This window comes from Podarcis tiliguerta (genome assembly GCF_965153285.1).
Source record: "Podarcis tiliguerta genome assembly, chromosome: 13".
In the NCBI taxonomy this organism is placed as follows: Eukaryota; Metazoa; Chordata; class Lepidosauria; order Squamata; family Lacertidae; genus Podarcis; species Podarcis tiliguerta.
The window spans coordinates 13,435,343-13,452,107 of NC_139546.1; the positions used below are offsets into that span (position 1 = coordinate 13,435,343).

General features: G+C 46.5%; 1 protein-coding gene and 1 long non-coding RNA gene across 2 annotated transcripts in view; both read left to right on the forward strand.

Moving 5' to 3' along the window:
- Positions 1-12,744, forward strand: part of LOC310661457 (leucine-rich repeat-containing protein 37A-like) — a 40,468-nt gene extending 27,724 nt beyond the window's left edge. The window contains exons 15-18 of the mRNA XM_083407549.1: positions 2,162-2,203; positions 5,781-5,816; positions 7,271-7,309; positions 12,599-12,744. Of these exons, the coding sequence (XP_083263675.1) occupies positions 2,162-2,203; positions 5,781-5,816; positions 7,271-7,309; positions 12,599-12,644 (163 nt within the window). The 3' untranslated portion in view covers positions 12,645-12,744. The remainder of the gene's footprint in view (positions 1-2,161; positions 2,204-5,780; positions 5,817-7,270; positions 7,310-12,598) is intronic.
- LOC310661705 lies at positions 10,010-12,083 on the forward strand. Its single transcript, XR_014504085.1, has 3 exons — positions 10,010-10,093; positions 11,020-11,312; positions 11,563-12,083. It is a non-coding gene; the product is annotated as an uncharacterized lncRNA (long non-coding RNA).
- Positions 12,745-16,765: the final 4,021 nt, after the last annotated feature.

A 16,765-nucleotide genomic window follows, 5' to 3' on the forward strand; every position in this document is an offset into this window, starting at 1 on the left:
TTGCAGTACGACTCTAGGCTGTTAGGTTTAAAAATTGGGGTTCGCCTGGGATGCAACCTGCTGCTACAGAGTTAAGTTTGTGCTTTTGCTGATTTGCAAAGCAAGAGATGATGCGGAAATTCTCTCTTTTAAGTTTTGTATTCCGAAAAGAATTCCGCTACCTAACGGAATACGTATCTGGAAAGGGGAATAATCTCAGCCCTTCTAAACGAATCAGTCTCCAAGGCTCTCCTGTTCTTTAGCAAGGAAAGCGAAGTTAGGCTAGTACTAGCTACTTCCATCCAATCAGCTTTTGCTATCATTCCATGTCAACGTAGTCTGAAGGGCAAGTTAGAACAGTGAAGAGGGGCTTGTTTGGGGCTTTGGCAAGGCAAGATCTGAAGCCCCACTTAAAGTGAAACTGAGGACCCCTTCAGACATCTTATATACTGCACATTCATGCCTCAACCAGAGCCAGGGCCTTTCCAACACTGGCTCCAGCCTGGTGGAACTCTCTGTCTCATGAGACCAGGGCCCTGCGGGATCTGATTTCTTTTCGCAGAGCCTGTAAGACAGAGTTGTTCCGCCTGGCCTTTGGCTTGGAATCAATTTGATTCCCTCCCCCTCTTTCTTTTTTCCTTTCTCCTCCTGTGATGGAACTCCTATTTGGGGACCTCCCTGGCTTTTTTCGGGCCCATGTAGGACCAGTCTGGTTAGTTAGCCTTGGTGAAGACCTGATGTTTTCATCCCCAAAAAAGTTTTTGATTTGAGTTTCCATTGAAATGAAGCTGCATTTTAATGTTTTAATGTAATTTATTCTTGTTTTTAAGTTGTATTTCAATCAATTTGTTTTTATATTGGTTGTTAGCTGCCCTGAGCCTGGTCTTGGCTGGGGAGGGTGGGGTATAAATAGAATTTATTTGTTGTTGTTGTTGTTGTTGTTGTTGCTGTTGTTGTTATTTGTGCTCATGATGCTATTGGGGGTCATACACTAACTCGCATTCAATACTGTTTGTGCTTGCAAATGTTTTGGGGTAGTAACACTCTTCATTTCCACGCCATGCCTATCCTGTAACTTCCTGGTGAAATCCCCTAGCTTTTTACACCACAGAAGTTCTGGTTTGCTTTTGTCCTGCTTTTTTGTGGTGCTTCAGCCCCTCTGGACGAACATAACGTGGTAGTTCGTAGGAAGCATTGCAAAACAAACTAAAGCAGAATAAATCCACCCCGACACACTACTATTGTGTCAAGAACTTGTTGCACGATACACCTACAGTGTTGTTGTTTTTTAAAAAGCAACCCTATTCATGAAGGCTACTTGGAAGTAAGCCGCATTGTATTCAAAGGAAATTGCTCCTAGGTAACTGGGTTTGGGTTAGCATAATACCGTATTTTTCGCTCTATAAGACGCACATTTTCCCCTCCAAAAATTAAGGGGAAATGTGTGTGCATCTTATGGAGCGAATGCAGGCTCCTTGGCTTCAGCGATAGCAATGCAAAACCTCCAAAGCGCAGTGGGAGCGCTCCCACCGCGCTCCAGAGGCTTCGCGTTGCTTTTGCTGAAGCCTGGAGAGCGAGAGGGGTCGGTGCGCACTGACCCCTCTCGCTCTCCAGGCTTCAAAAGCCTGAAGCCTCCGGATCGCAGCGGGAACTCTCGCCGTGCTCCGGAAGCTTTGGGTTCCTTTCGCTGAAGCCAGGAGAGCAAGGCTCTCCTGGCTTCAGGGATAGCTGCCTGAAGCCTCCAGATCGCAGCAGGAACTCCCGCTGTGCTCCGGAGGCTTCGGGTTGCCTTCACTGAAGGCAAAGGCAATGTGGGAGAGGGAGAGCTGCGCAGCGCCCCTTCAGCCAAGCAGGAGGAGAAATGGAAGGGGCTCCGTTTCTCCTGCCGCTTCGCTGAAGGAGCGCTGTGCAGAGAGGGGGAGATTTTTTTTTCTTGTTCTCCCCCTCTAAAAGAAGGTGCGTCCCATGGCCGGGTGCGTCCTATAGAGCGAAAAATACGGTACTTTCCCCTGTGCCCAGTTTTACAACACACCTATCTAGGACAACTCATGACATAAATAAATCAAATAAATTGCTATATTTGGAGCTGGCTTTTTATGTGATGACCAGGAGAAGAGTGAAGGGAGCGCAATCCTTGGGTGCAGTTGACTTCCCTTAATCTCTGTTCTTCTTGCTTTGACAGAGTTGAAGAGCCCCCTGTTAAAAAGGCCAGTTCAAAGAAACTGTGAGTATTATTATGCAACCGCAAAATTATCAGCCTTGGCTCTAATTTTTTCCTCTTGCAGCTAGCCATTAGGATACAACCTAGAGGGTTGGCAGCTCCATCAGCAAACACCTGAGTTGCTTGGCATCTGAATCATACTTAAGCAGATCTGTTGTGCTCCTGGTCAACTGCATGTAGGGTATTCTGAGTCCCAGTGTATTTAAGGGCCTGTCCACACCAGAGCAAAAAGTGCCCCCCCCCCAAATCTTTCCCCCTTTGAATGTGAGTTGTTGTTGTTTATCCTGGCTGTTTGGGACTTTCCAGGGATAAAGGGGGAAAGGTTTGGGACAATACTGGGATGGGAAAGTCATTATGTGGGTGTCCCTAGATTAATGGAGAGAGAGGTTGGTGCGAATCAACATTTTTGCCCTGATTTTAGACTCTTGCCTGAAATCCTAAAGAGATGCTGCTTTTAGAAGAATCCGACGTTCCAAACTGAAGTGTTTCCGTGTTCTTCTCCTTCTTTTCCCCCTTTCTCCAGTCCCCCTGCTTCCTCTGTTGTCTCCTTTGTGTCCATTATAGATTGTAAGTTCCCTGGGGCAGAGACCTGACCCTCTCATTCCTTGCAATGCACCACGCACATGGAAGGTGTTACTGCATTAACCATCATAACAAAATATGGTGCCTCGGCACATGGGGCTTCCATTAAGTTACAATGCCTAGTGGCCACTGATTGATACCGCCACGAATCTGCCCTTTGAAATCCACTCGAGCCAGCGGCTAACACAGCATGTGGCAGCAGTTAATTCCATGAGTTAATTCCATGCCGTGCGACAAAGAAGCACGTTCTTTCATCTATAATAATAATAAATAATAATAAATTTTATTTATATCCCGCCCTCCCCCGCTGAAGCCGGGCTCAGGGCGGCTAACAACAATAAAATAGTACAACATTCTAAAATCATTTCATTATAAAATTAATGCCCTGAATCTTATGCCAATCAATTGATGCAGCTCTTCAACAGACTAGATCTATGTGGTGTGGGTGTATTATGGAACCAAGCTAAAGTTGGTTCTCTCCCCCCCCCCCGCCCCCGCCCCCGCCCCAGTTCCTTATTCCAACTGAAATATACTCGGAGTCGAGAGTGGATTTCATTCTCTTTATTCAGCTCATAGTGGTGAGGAGGAATGGAAGTTCCCCCCAGAATGACTGCTTTATATACATTATTTACACAATGGGCCCCACTTGATTGGCTAATTCTGGGATTCACCTGTAGACCATTCTGGTTGCGGATTCACTTCCACCTGGAGCTGGATTGGGTGGCTTCTGTGGACCAATCAGACTGCTGCATTCTGGACCCTATTGTTCTAGGACCAATCAGACTGCTGCATTCTGAATCCTATTGTTCTAGGACCAATCAGACTGCTGCCTTTTGGATCCTATTCAACTCAGTACATAACACCAACACTAAAGTTTGCATCCCTCTGCACTCCAAAACAAGCGTGGGGCTACCCCATATCACAGACCTCCACGAGTCTCTTTGAGATGCACTCACTCCAGCCCAAAGCACTCCCTAAAATAGGCTTTGATGTATTCAAAATGATACATCTCAACAGTCAGGAGATGCTTCCATATGTGAAAACGTGTAGATCAGGTCCAAACCACTGCTTCATTCCGCTGCAAGTCTCAGATCTGCTGCCCCCACACCAACAACTGCTAAAGAAGAATGTATCAGTGAATAAGCAGATGGGATCCCATTATCCATACCATCTGGAGGCTGTCTGTCTCCTACCAAATGGCCTCACATGTCTGGTCCAGTGCTTAATTTTCCCCAAGTCATTCTCAGGCCTGCTGTCCCTGTGCCAATCCTTTTTCAATACAGGTAGAAACCAAAAACGGATGGGGGATTTATGCCAAAGCGTTTTTAATAACTGAACGGGGATCTGGGTGCTTGCCCATCCAGTGACCTGTATTGGCTTACACAAAAACAAAAAGATAAGGCCGTAGATTATGCTAGCTGGTCTTATTCACAGCAGTCTCTGTTGCGTCGGAGTTTGCCATTTGAGTTGATCCAAAGTGGGGTGCACGCATCTTGATCCTTATTACCGTATTTTTCGCTCTATAAGACGCACCAGACCACAAGACGCACCTAGTTTTTGGAGGAGGAAAACAAGGAAAAAAATATTCTGAATCTCAGAAGCCAGAACAGCAAGTGGGATCGCTGTGCAGTGAAAGCAGCAACCCCTCTTGCTGTTCTGGCTTCTGGCATAGCTGCGCAGCCTGCATTCGCTCCATAAGACGCACACACATTTCCCCTTACTTTTAAGGAGGGAAAAAGTGAGTCTTATAGAGCAAAAAATACGGTAATTTGCATGTGACACAGGCTCATAGCTGTCAACCATCCCTTATTTGGCAGGAGACTCCCTTATCCCAGCGCCGTGTCCCGCTGCTGTCCCTTATTGATGATGTCCCTTAAATTTCCCGGGTTTCATGCTCGCCCGGCTCGGGTGGGAAGCAGTGGCTCGGGGTCCTCCGCCGTGAGAGAGAGCGTCGTCCTGGCGCGAGGAGTTCCATCGGCCCTTCCCCGCACGGGGGGGGGAGGGAGAGAGCCTCTCGCCCATGCCGCCTGCGAGCCCGGAGGCGGCCGCGGTGGTGGCAGCTGCGGAGGCGGCCTGAGGGAGGAGGAAGAGGAGGGGATGGGGAGGGATGCAGAAGGGTGGCGCTTCAGCATCCGCTGCGGCACCACAACCGCCTCTTGCCAGATTGACAGCATCTGTCAATCCTACCAATGTATGTAACTCTTTACAATAGCAAAATCCCTTATTTTGGCTGCTGATCCCTTATTTTCGAGGCTGCTGGTCCCTTATTTTCAAATCTGTAAGTTGACAGCTATGCACAGGCTGCTATATTGAATATGGAACTAGGAATCAGCCTTGTGGGGAAAGTTTCCTTGAAGGACAGTCAAACCTCGGTTCCTGAACACCTCCGTTGTCGTATGTTTTGGCTCCCGAACGCTGAAAACCCAGAAGTAAATGCTCCGGTTTTCAAATTTTTTCGGAAGCAGAACATCTGACGCGGCTTCTGCTTGAGTACAATAAGCTCTTGCAACTGCCACACCTCAGCTGTCAAACGTTTTGGAAGTCAAACAGTCTTCTGGAACAGATTACGTTTGACAACCAAGGTTTTGACTGTACAAGCGTACGCCTTGCAAGTTGAACGGTTTGCCTCCTGAACACTGCAAACCCGGAAGTGACTGTTCCGGTTTGCAAACTATTTTTGGACGCCGAACATCCGACGGGACTTCCACGGCTTCCGATTGGCTGCAGGAGCTTCCTGCAGCCAATCAGAAGCAGCACTTTGGTTTCCAAACGTTTTGGAAGTCGAACGGACTTCCGGAACGAATTCTGTTCGACTTCCAAGGTATGACTGTATCTGAAGATGCATAGGATGTTTCGGGCAAAAGAGGAATGGTTGCTTAGGTTATTGAATTAATCAAAGCATCCTGCAGTACCAAAAACAAGTAAACTATATTGTGGGAGGAAAATGGCCTAGATACAGCAGACCCTCTTTAACATCTCCTTTTTAACTCTTAATCAGGGCGCCAGAACCCCCACCTCCAGCTCCGAAGCCAGAGTAAGTAACTAGCAAATGTTTGGGGTTTTTAACAGCTGGTTTGTAAGGCAGTCTTGCTAGAGGAAAGGCTCGCCAGATTATATATTTTAAAAAGACATCAGATATGCACATCTCCACTCTTCTCCCTCCCTCCCCTCACAAACTTAAATCAGGATGCTTTGCACAGTTCTTCTTCCTTAAAAAAAAAAAAAAAGGAGAATAAGAGAAGGGATCTGTTCTCGAAAAAAACATAGGAAGAAAAGAACTTAATCTGTAAAGAGGCAAATGGGGGGATTGCTTTGAGTCCCCCGCTCCCAAGTTTCTAGGACGGGATATCTTAGTGGTGAAAATCTAGTGCTACTGAGCAGCCTTCAGTTTTTAAGACCGGTTTAGATTAGATAATCAGATTAGGGAAGAGAAGAGGGTCCAGTGTTCAAAATTCCCATTGTTCTAGGTGCGTTTTGCGACAGGGAATTTCATTAGTGTGAGCAGTTTCTGAGCTCCGGGCACAGTGCTGCGCCTGAGATTTCAGATTAAAACTGTAGAGTGGAAGCAAAGGAGGACCTTTTTCAGCCTCCCAACTTCCAGCTACTCTCTGAAGACTGGAGAAGAGACCCTCTTAAGAATATTAGGAGGGTGGGCAGGGGAAGGACTAGAACAATGTGAAAAATGAACATAATATTTTAGCTGCAGTTCATTTATTTTCAGCTTTGTGTTCTTGCTATAAAAAAAGTGCACCTAGGCATTCCGCTGTTGCGCCCATAACCTAGGTTTAAGGGGCCATTTAAGCTCCTAGCTTTTATATCTCTGTTTCTAACACTGAGAGGGTCAATCTGAAAGTGCTCAGACATGTGGGTTATTTTGCAGCACTCAGTTTGCTTCAAGCTGCAAGGGAACAGCAACTCTGCTTCCACACTTTGGGAATTAGGAGTGTCCAGAAGCAAAGAGAGGACAAGGTTTCTAGCTATGCAGAAGAGGGGATTTCAGCAACGGTCGCATTGCTGTCTGAAATTTTGTTCTGTTGCATAACCTTGTTCCCTTTTCATCTGCCTACTGTGCTTGGAATCCAAAAGTTGCCCATTTCCACTGCCCCAAATGTGGTCATGAACATGAAATGGAGTAAAAGTACACACAGCTGCAATTTAGGAGAGGGAGGTGTTAAGTTGTGGGTGAACATATCAGACGACACAGCGATTCTTCCAACAGCTCTTCTTTATTCAGAGGCCAGAACAGAACTGAACTGAAGGGCTCAGTCAGCCTGCTTATATAGAGCTCCAGTACAACGTTACTGTAGCAACTTTTTAAAACTATCCAATCACTGAACGTCACTTTCGATCCTTCATTTGCATAACTGCTGGCCCAGGGTGAGAACTTCAGTACATAACAGGAGGGAAGGAAGGAAGGAATGGAGGGAGGGAGGGATGTATTGATCAGCTGCTGTGACGTAACTCCTGCTTTTCTCTCTTGCTCATCAGGTCTTCAGGAGGAGAAGACGATAGTGGGTCAAAGAAACCGTAAGTAGCGCCAGAGTCAGTTCCTTCTTCCATTCAAACCAGAGGTGGGCAAACCTCAAGCCCAGGGGCCAGATATCTGGCCCTTGGGATTCTTGGTTCTCTGGATGGAGGACAGAGAGGATTGTGTGAGTGCAGGCAGAAACTCACCTACTTTGCAAACTTTGCACTTATTGCTTTTCCTACACTTTCTCTGACCCCACCCAGCACTGCCGTATGTGCCCCAAAGGTTGCCTTCAATCAAAGAAAAGTTTTCCCACCCCTCCTTCAGATGGTTTGATTTTTAGAGCTCGGCTACATAATGCATGAAGATTGCAGATTCACGATCTTCAAAGCGCAGATAATTGTGCAAAGGTTTTCCTACCTTATTAATGTAGTTATTGTTAGGAACAAAATGAAACAACATGCATTACTGGAAAAGGAGAAAGGAACTGAGCTGTGGAGGAAAGAAAGTGGTGGAGGGATTGGGGAGTAAGTTGTGGAGCAGAAGCAGTCCTGGGTGGCATTTGATGGATATATTTTTTTCATTTAAAGTAGAGGCTCAGAAATCGAAACATTCATTTGCTTCATAATATCTGGAGAAGGTGATTTCCTCCCGCCCGGTCCCCTTCCTTTGATCAACAGCCATTCCCATTGGCTTTCCGTCTTTTATTCTGTTTGGCATGTAGGTTTTGTCTTTCTGGTGCTGTAGCTGACATTTTGCAAGCGCTATGCAAAGGAACAATTTCTTTCCCGTCGCATTTTCACGCACATGACATGTTTCTGGCAGAATTGCAGTCCGTGGCTTCTTTGCAAATCAGACCCTGGCTGCTGTGCAACTCTCTCCAAGCAAACTGGAGGCTTCTTTCCATTTTTGTTTTAGGTTTTGTTTTTAAACTGGATCTCCAGTATATATTTGTTTAAAGACAAGTCAGGAGAACCACTGGAAACTTAAAACCTAGAGACAAGCGGGGGGGGGGGGGGGGGAGAGTTGGAAGTGTTCAGAAAGAGGCTTCCCATCCCAGATTTCTTGTGTTTCCCATTCTCTGATGGAGCAGGTTTTGCAAGTGTGTGTGTGTGCGCGTGCATTAGGCAATACAAAAACCTGCAAAACCTGTTTGGCTAGAGGCAAAAATGCGCACACATTCTGAGCAGCAGCACCAGTTTCAAACTACCTGCCTTCATCTCTCTGAAAATAACTATTCTCCATCTCTAGTTCCGAAATTATAAAAGTCCTGTGGTAGGGAAAGGAGTTTTCCCTGGGTATCTCTCCCTCTTAAGACTTGTTTAGGAATGCAGGGTATTTGCATGGGCATAGCCATGATTTTTGTTGGGGAGAGCAGCCCAAAGTTGTTGCCCCATAAATCTGTTGAGCTTTTTGGGGGGGAAATACCCCCTAGGAGCATGCAGGGGGCAGGCTTTGGTTGGGGAGGGGGGAGACTTCTGCTGGAGGGAGGCAGAACCTCAGTTAATCAGTACTTCTCAATAATACCCATGGGTATTTGTAACAAATGTGGCTAAAGACAGTGATTCCTGTAATGGTACTCGCTAACAGTGTTTAATACTGCACTGCCAGCAGTCATTTTGTGCTGAGACACGCACAGCCTGTGTATCATATTTGTTCTCCAAAGCTCTTCCCATTCAGCCATCATTACTGGACGTCCAATGTCCTGTGCCCATCTAATCATTGTTGCCTTAACCTCCTCCTCCTTAACTTCCCATTCCAAGAGGAGTCGGTATATTCTCGAAATTACCCTGATTTTATTATTTATTAATTCTGTTTCGAGTTTAGAGGGCTGATTATCAAATCCAATCTTTTTATCTTTTTTAAACATTTCATATATTTGATGGTATTCCAACCAACCAGCCTGTTTATCAAGATATAAGTACCTGCACCTCTTTTTTCCTCTCTTTTCTTTTTTACCAAAAAAAGTACTGGCTAAGGGGGGGGGGTGGAATCAGTACTGGGGTTTTTTAGCATATGAATCGGTTTTCCTCTATCAGATCTAGGTTTAGCTCTCCTCAGGTGGGCAGAGAGCTCTTTTAGGAAGTCCATCTCGGAGGCCCTGGGTAGTGTTTCTATTTGCTTGTTATATTTGCCTGTTCTTTTCTTTCTGCACACTTACTAGCTCTTCTAACTACAAACGGGGGGAGATTTAGACTCCTTCCCCTGTAGATATCAGCAGCTAGTGCTCCCTAGGACCAAATCCAGGGACAAGAATGAGGAAGTGATAGGCCTTGCTTAGGATTTCTGCTTCCTCCAAGAGGTCCTTGTTGTAAACATGGTTGCCAGCACCCTACTTCCGCTTAACCTTCACTAAAAGCAACACATACATATATGCACAGAACATCAACCCCCAGGTGGTTGTATAATTTGCATTCCCACCCCCCACCCCGCCAGAACCTGTTCTTAAGTTTATGCTAAAATATTCCTGCTGTACAAACACTAATCTATTATCTCTGCCAAAATTTGCCAACAAAGGTCTTGCAACAGCATCAATAATGCCACCTTAGGAGGCTGTGTTTAGGTGCCGCAAGATGCCTGGTGTACACGCCTGCAGCATCGTAAACTAAACTAGCAGGCCAGAATTGGTTTGTGCTGGCAAATCACAGGAAAAGATTGTGGGGTCGGGGAGAGAAGTGGGGAACCGAGCAAAGAAGCGGGACCAGTTTGGAACATTTCCTTAGGGAGGCTAGATGTGGTCTGTGGCCCACCTGTTGCAGAACAGGTGTGTCTTTATGGAAATGTGCACCCCGATCCCATTCGTGTTGTTTCAAAGGTATGTTCCAATGGGACTTGCTCTTGTTGTAAACAAAAACTGCCCTTTTCCCTTATGGGGTATCCAAGAGCCCATATAGGGTCCTTACATAGGTTCCCTATTGGTAGGAGAAGATAACAGAGGCCAACCAGAGAATATTGAGAAGCAAAGCAGCTAGTAAGCTTCATCTTTATTGATCTGTTGCAACAGGGTGCTCCCCTCACCCGCAGGAGAGAGGAGGAACCCAGAACAATAGCGTGCAAGGCCTTATAAAGACTTTTGAAATTGCCACCCTGTAGATCAAGACCACCCCCAGAAACATCATACATACATCACAGAAAAGGCGGTCTAAAACAGAAATTTGAATGTTGTTTTTCTCCTGTCATTGTTTATCTCCTGTCTGTCAGGTTACTTGATTTGATTGCCTGGGTAGCCTGGCCAGTCTTTTGTAAATACTTAGTTCCTGGGCCAGGTCACAGGCTCACACCCTATTCATATCTTAAATGTGCCCTTAAGACAGGATTTGTGAGGAAAGAGACAATGGGGAGGTTTCCCACTTTGACCTTGCAGAGAAAACATTTGGTCAGTTGAGGAATCAGAATGGTTCCAGGTCGGTCTTCCTGTGCTGATCTATGTACAGTGGTGCCTCGCAAGACGAAATTAATTCGTTCTGCGAGTTTTTTCGTCTTGTGAATTTTTTCGTCTTGCAAAGCACCACTGTGTATTGACGGTTTCCCATAGGAATGCATTGGCGGTTTTAAAAAAAAAGGCGCAAGATGTTTTCCTCTTGCAAAGCAAGCCCATAGGGAAATCCGTCTTGCGAAGCAACTCAGAAAATGAAAAACTCTTTTGTCTTGCGAGTTTTTCATCTTGCGAGGCATTCGTCTTGCGAGGTACCACTGTACGTGCTTGGTTAGTACGCTTATGAACATTACCATATATCTAAGACCTCAAAATTCCTATCACACTCTTAAGTGAGCATACACAGGATTGAAACCTCTGGGTACCTCTGGGTAGCTCCAACAAGAAAGCATTGGTTCCACTGCAGATCACAGACCTTTTTCTCTTTTTGTACCAGATTGCGTGGGTCTCTTAGCCCCTGCCACATACAGCTGCTACCTTATTATTATTATTTTTATGGCAAGGCCTCGTACACCTTTAATAACTATACTGAATTTCTGCATGCCACCAGCTGTTAAATGTACAGCCCGCCCCTTCCAAAAGGAGATAAGGAGAGTTTTAGGGAAATTACTGCCTTCCACCTAACAGTGAAGGGTTTAATAATAATAATAAATTTTATTTATACCCCGCCCTCCCCAGCCAAAGCTGGGCTCAGGGCGGCTAACAACAATCAAAACAATCCAACATTCTAAAAACTTTTCACCATAAAAACAATCAAAAACAAATTGATGGCAACCAGCAAGCAAGACCCTGTGCAGATTGCCAGAGGAGGGGGTCAGGCTGCGCCCTGACCAAAGGCCTGGTGGAACAGCTCTGTCTTACAGGCCCTGCGGAAAGATGTCAAGTTTACCCACTACAGGGTCCTTGTTTCTTAGCTGTGGTCCTAATCTCCCAGCTGTATAGTGACATTGGGTGGTGGTGCTAGGATCTGTCTGGTGGGCAGGCAATAGGGAGTGGCGAAGAAGCAGTCCCAATTTCAGTGGTGGTGAGCAGGACAAGGTATAGCTGAGGTGCTGTGCCACCATCTGGGTTGAAGGTCTAAATCTTTTCTCCCTGTCCCTGGCTCAGCCTTTCCTCTCCTCCAGATTTTACTGAACCATGGAGCCCTCTGGTTTGGCGGTGCTCTTATTGAATGCCTGGTCAGTCCATAACAAGGCTGTAGTTTACCCATCACGGAGTAACAATTCCCAGCAACCCTTAGCAAACCACGGTTCCCACAATTCTTTGGAAAACTGTGCTCTGAATGAGCTTTGAAGGTGTGGATGGGTGGGTGTACAGAGCCTCAGAATACCGTATTTTTTGCTCTATAAGACTCACTTTTTCCCTCCTAAAAAGTAAAGGGAAATGTGTGTGTGTCTTATGGAGCAGGTGCAGGCTGCGCAGCTATCCCAGAAGCCAGAACAGCAAAAGGGATTGCTGCTTTCACTGCGCAGCGATCCCTCTTGCTGTTTTCCTCTTGTTTTCCTCCTCCAAAAACTAGGTGCGTCTTGTCGTCTGGTGCATCTTATAGAGCGAAAAATACGGTGATTCTTGTGTTGACAATGTGCCCAGGAGAGCTCGGGACAAAGGTCACCATCTTGTTCACACCAGCCAGATGCTGATGTGAAACTCGTTACCGGGACCTGAGTTCAGTGGCACCCTCTCTACTTCTGATTCCCAGTGCTGATATTCAGAGGCACAGCCTCTCCGATGCCAGAAATTGTAGACATCCGTCTTTGAAAAAGGGAAACAGCACTACAGAACAAAAAGGCAGTTCCCAGTTCTTAGTCTGCCGCAGCAGTGTGGCACTGGGGAGAAAGTTTGCAACACTCGACGAAGTAGAATCCAGTTCAACTGGTTCAATTTTAACCTCGCCTTCCGTTTTCATTTGCAGGAGTTCAGCTGAAGAAGGCGAAGGGGATGAAGAGGAGGATGAATGATTGTCCTTTTGTGAATATTGCTGTATATTATCTAGAGCACTTTATAAAGTACTATTGTTGTTTATAAGGAATACTATTAAATGCATTCCTCTGAAAGGTACCCTTTTTGTTAGCTAACATTTTTTGTTATCTCGTGTTTAGCACTCATACAAGCCAGGGGGAGTTCAAAGCAGTTCACATTTACGTCTGTAAAATAACTGTATCCCACTTCACAGCCTCTCACAAAGCTCCCAAACCTACTTACAAAAGACCCCAGGAATAAAACTAATACCAGGCAGCACAGATATAACATTGGGTGCATGTAACACCAGGATTAAAAGGGTCGTGGGTAGCGCTGTGGGTTAAACTACAGAGCCTAGGACTTGCTGATCAGAATGTCGGCGGTTCGAATCCCCGCGATGGGGTGAGCTCCCGTTGCTCGGTCCCAGCTCCTGCCAACCTAGCAGTTCGAAAGCACGTCAAAGTGCAAGTAGATAAATAGGTACCACTCCGGTGGGAAAGTAAATGGTGTTTCCGTGCGCTGTTCTGGTTCACCAGAAGCAGCTCAGTCATGCTCGCCACATGACCCGGAAGCTGTACGCCGGCTCCCTGGGCCAATAAAGCGAGATGAGTGCCGCAACCCCAGAGTCGGCCACGACTGGACCTAATAGTCAGGGGTCCCTTTACCTTTATCTTTTAACACCAGGATTATTCAGACAACTGCTCCTGGCCTCAACGTTTTGTGGTTTCAGCTGCCACCTGCTAGCCAGCAACTCCCACTAAGGACCTCTGAAGCAAGGGAGTGATTATGATGGAGGCAACTCTTCCCTTGCTGACAGTAGGCCATCGCCAGCTCTCTTGGGGATCTTTACAACAACTCTGTAATCCTCGCCATGGTTACTTTCCTCACATTGCAGATATTGAGATATGATGCCAAGAAATTTCAGCTTTGCCTAAGTCCACAGTGAATTCATCCTACAAGTGAAATCTGAACCAAGAAAATATTAACTGAAGAGGGGGGTGGGAAGGGGTAGATTAGCCTCACAATTCCAGATTAAAGCATGAAAGGTTGCTGGAAAAAGGGGAAAGGCATTCTGTGTATGGGCCAGAGTACTCTTTCTCATTTACCGTATTTTTTGCTCTATAAGACTCACCTTTTCCCTCCTAAAAAGTAAGGGGAAATGTGTGTGCGTCTTATGGAGCAGATGCAGGCTCCGCAGCCATCCCAGAAGCCAAAACAGCAAGAGCGATTGCTGCTTTCACTGCGCAGCAATCCCTCTTACTGGTCTGGCTTCTGAGATTCAGAATATTTTTTTTTCTTGTTTTCCTCTTCCAAAAACTAGGTGCATCTTGTGGTCTGGTGTGTCTTATAGAGCGAAAAATATGGTAGTTATTTACCTGTATATTGCAGGTCTATATGCAGGAAGCGAGAACTAGTTCTGGAGCGCCCAAGTGAGTCCTGGCTCAAATTTGAGTCCTATACTCTGTGCATGGTCAGAGGGGCTCCCCCCCCACCCAGTTCCATGTGACCTCCGTTGCTGAAAACCATTCCCCAACCAAAGCCCTAGGTAAAGGTAAAGGTACTCCTGACCGTTAGGTCCAGTCGTGCCCGACTCTGGGGTTGCGGCGCTCATCTTGCTTTATTGGCTGAGGGAGCCGGCGTACAGCTTCCGGGTCATGTGGCCAGCATGACTGAGCTGCTTCTGGTGAACCAGAACAGCGCACGGAAACACCATTTACTTTCCCACCGGAGTGGTACCTATTTATCTACTTGCACTTTGACGTGCTTTCGAACTGCTACGTTGGCAGGAGCAGCGACCGAGCAACGGGAGCTCACCCCATCGCGGGGATTCGAACTGCCAACGTTCTGATCGGCAAGTCCTTCATTTAAAAGATAAGCTGCCCTGCCTTTTGCACGGACATGGGCCTAGCCAGGAGCTTTGGGGGGGTATGTTTTTGTTAGGGGGCAGAATCTCAGATTTTTATTGATTGGGGGGGCAGCTGCCTATGGCCCAGGAGTATTATTTTAAAAGGTAAAGGGACCCCTGACCATTAAGTCCAGTCGTGGCCGACTCTGGGGTTTCAGCGCTCATCTCACTTTATTGGCCGAGGGAACCGGCGTACAGCTTCCGGGTCATGTGGCCAGCATGACTAAGCCGCTTCTGGCAAACCAGAGCAGCGCACCTAAACGCCATTTACCTTCCTGCCAGAGCAGTACCTATTTATCTACTTGCACTTTGAGGTGCTTTTGAACTGCTAGGTTGGCAGGAGCAGGGACCGAGCAACAGGAGCTCACCCCATTGCGAGGATTCAAACCGCTGACCTTCCGATCGGCAAGCCCTAGGCTCTGTGGTTTAACCCGCGTCCCCGAGTATTATTTTAGGATCTCACATTTTTCTAGCTGAAAGCTTCCAGTTCCCAGGCTGAGACATGCTACAGGGAGCAGGGAAACATCTCCTTCTGGTCTGTTTTAAGAATGCCTGCATTTTCCCCACGCTCAGATATGCTCTTCTCTTCTTTACTACATCTAAGCTTTCTCAGGGGGAGGAGCTTGTTCAGGGTATTGCCCGCTTTCAGCCAGTGAAATACCAGAACGGGTGTGTCTGCCAATCACCGAGCGCAGGCAGCTTTGAGTAGGCAGGATCCAAGCGCGGAAGGGGGGAAAAAGTAGTCCTGGTGGCCGGCAGGAGGCGCAAAGGAAAGACCCGCCTCTGTTTTCCGCTCCTGTCCTATCAGATCCTTTGCTCTGCCCATTCCTCACTATAGAATGTAGAGATAAAAGAAGAGTGGTGCGCCTCGCACAGGGCGGTGATTTCTGAGCTCGCATTGTGAAATCCTTTAATAGCGTATTTTGGTTTCCCCGTGCACAAAGAGAAAGATCTTATTAGCCATAGAAACCGATGGCAAAATTCAGGCTTGTGCAATAGCTGTGATTGATCTGGCAGCAGCCTGAAATGAAATGAAATGAAATATTTAAAAATTATATAAAATTATAAAAAATGAATTATAAAATAAAAGGGAGACTGGTTCCTTTTCCCCCAGCTGGTGTATGTCGATTTCTGAGGTTTTAAACATTAAACACAACATGCTTTTCCAACATAACGGCAGTCCATTATCCTTATATAGTAAGCTGAGCTGAGAAAGTGGCTTAAGAACGCAGAAAAAGGCTTCTTATCCGGAGTCCATCTTTCTCAAGAGTCAGCAATTTCTACCTGCCAACTGGTGGCTGCTCACCAGGTTTTTATGCAAGGGACCATCCCGGCTCTACCTTTAGGTACCAGGGACACAGGACCAGCGCAGGACATTTTGGCACCTGCGACAAACCACAAAGCGGTACACACATCCCATCGGGAACAAAAGGAGGAACAAAAGATCTGCATCAGGAACAAATCAAATCCCGACAGCTGAAGTGGGAATCAAAGGATGTCATAAAGAGAAAGGGGGTCCTGCTGTGAATGAGGCCAGACAGGACACCCCAAAGGGCATTGGTCTGACAGAGAACCAGGCACAGGGCCTTCTCGGTAGTGACACCCACCCTGTGGAATACCCTCCCATCAGATGTCCAGGAAAAAACCAACTACAGTGGTACCTTGGGTTACATACACTTCAGGTTACAGACGCTTCAGGTTACAGGCTCCGCTAACCCAGAAATAGTACCTCGGGTTAAGAACTTTGCTTCAGGATGAGAACAGAAATCGTGCTCTGGTCGTGCGGCTGCAGTGGGAGGCCCCACTAGCTAAAGTGGTGCTTCAGGTTAAGAACAGTTTCAGGTTAAGAACGGACCTCTGGAATGAATTAAGTTCTTAACCCAAGGTCTGTATCTGACTTTTGGAATACATCTGAAGGCAGCCCTGTTTAGGGAAGTTTTTAATGTTTGATGTTCTATGGCTTTTTTATTCTGTTGGGAGCCACCCAGAGTGGCCCGGGAAACCCATCCAGATTGGTGGGGTAAAAATAAATAAATATTATTATTATCATTATTATTATTATTCTGAACTACAGGCCCAAAGGAGGGCCTGATTGAGTGGTCTGATACAGGGATTTCATAGAAGGATGTTGGAAAGCTGGAAGAACCCATTCTGATGTTTTATTAAAGAAAGGTGTCGACTTATAACACAGAGCCTGTCTGCCCTTACAGACAG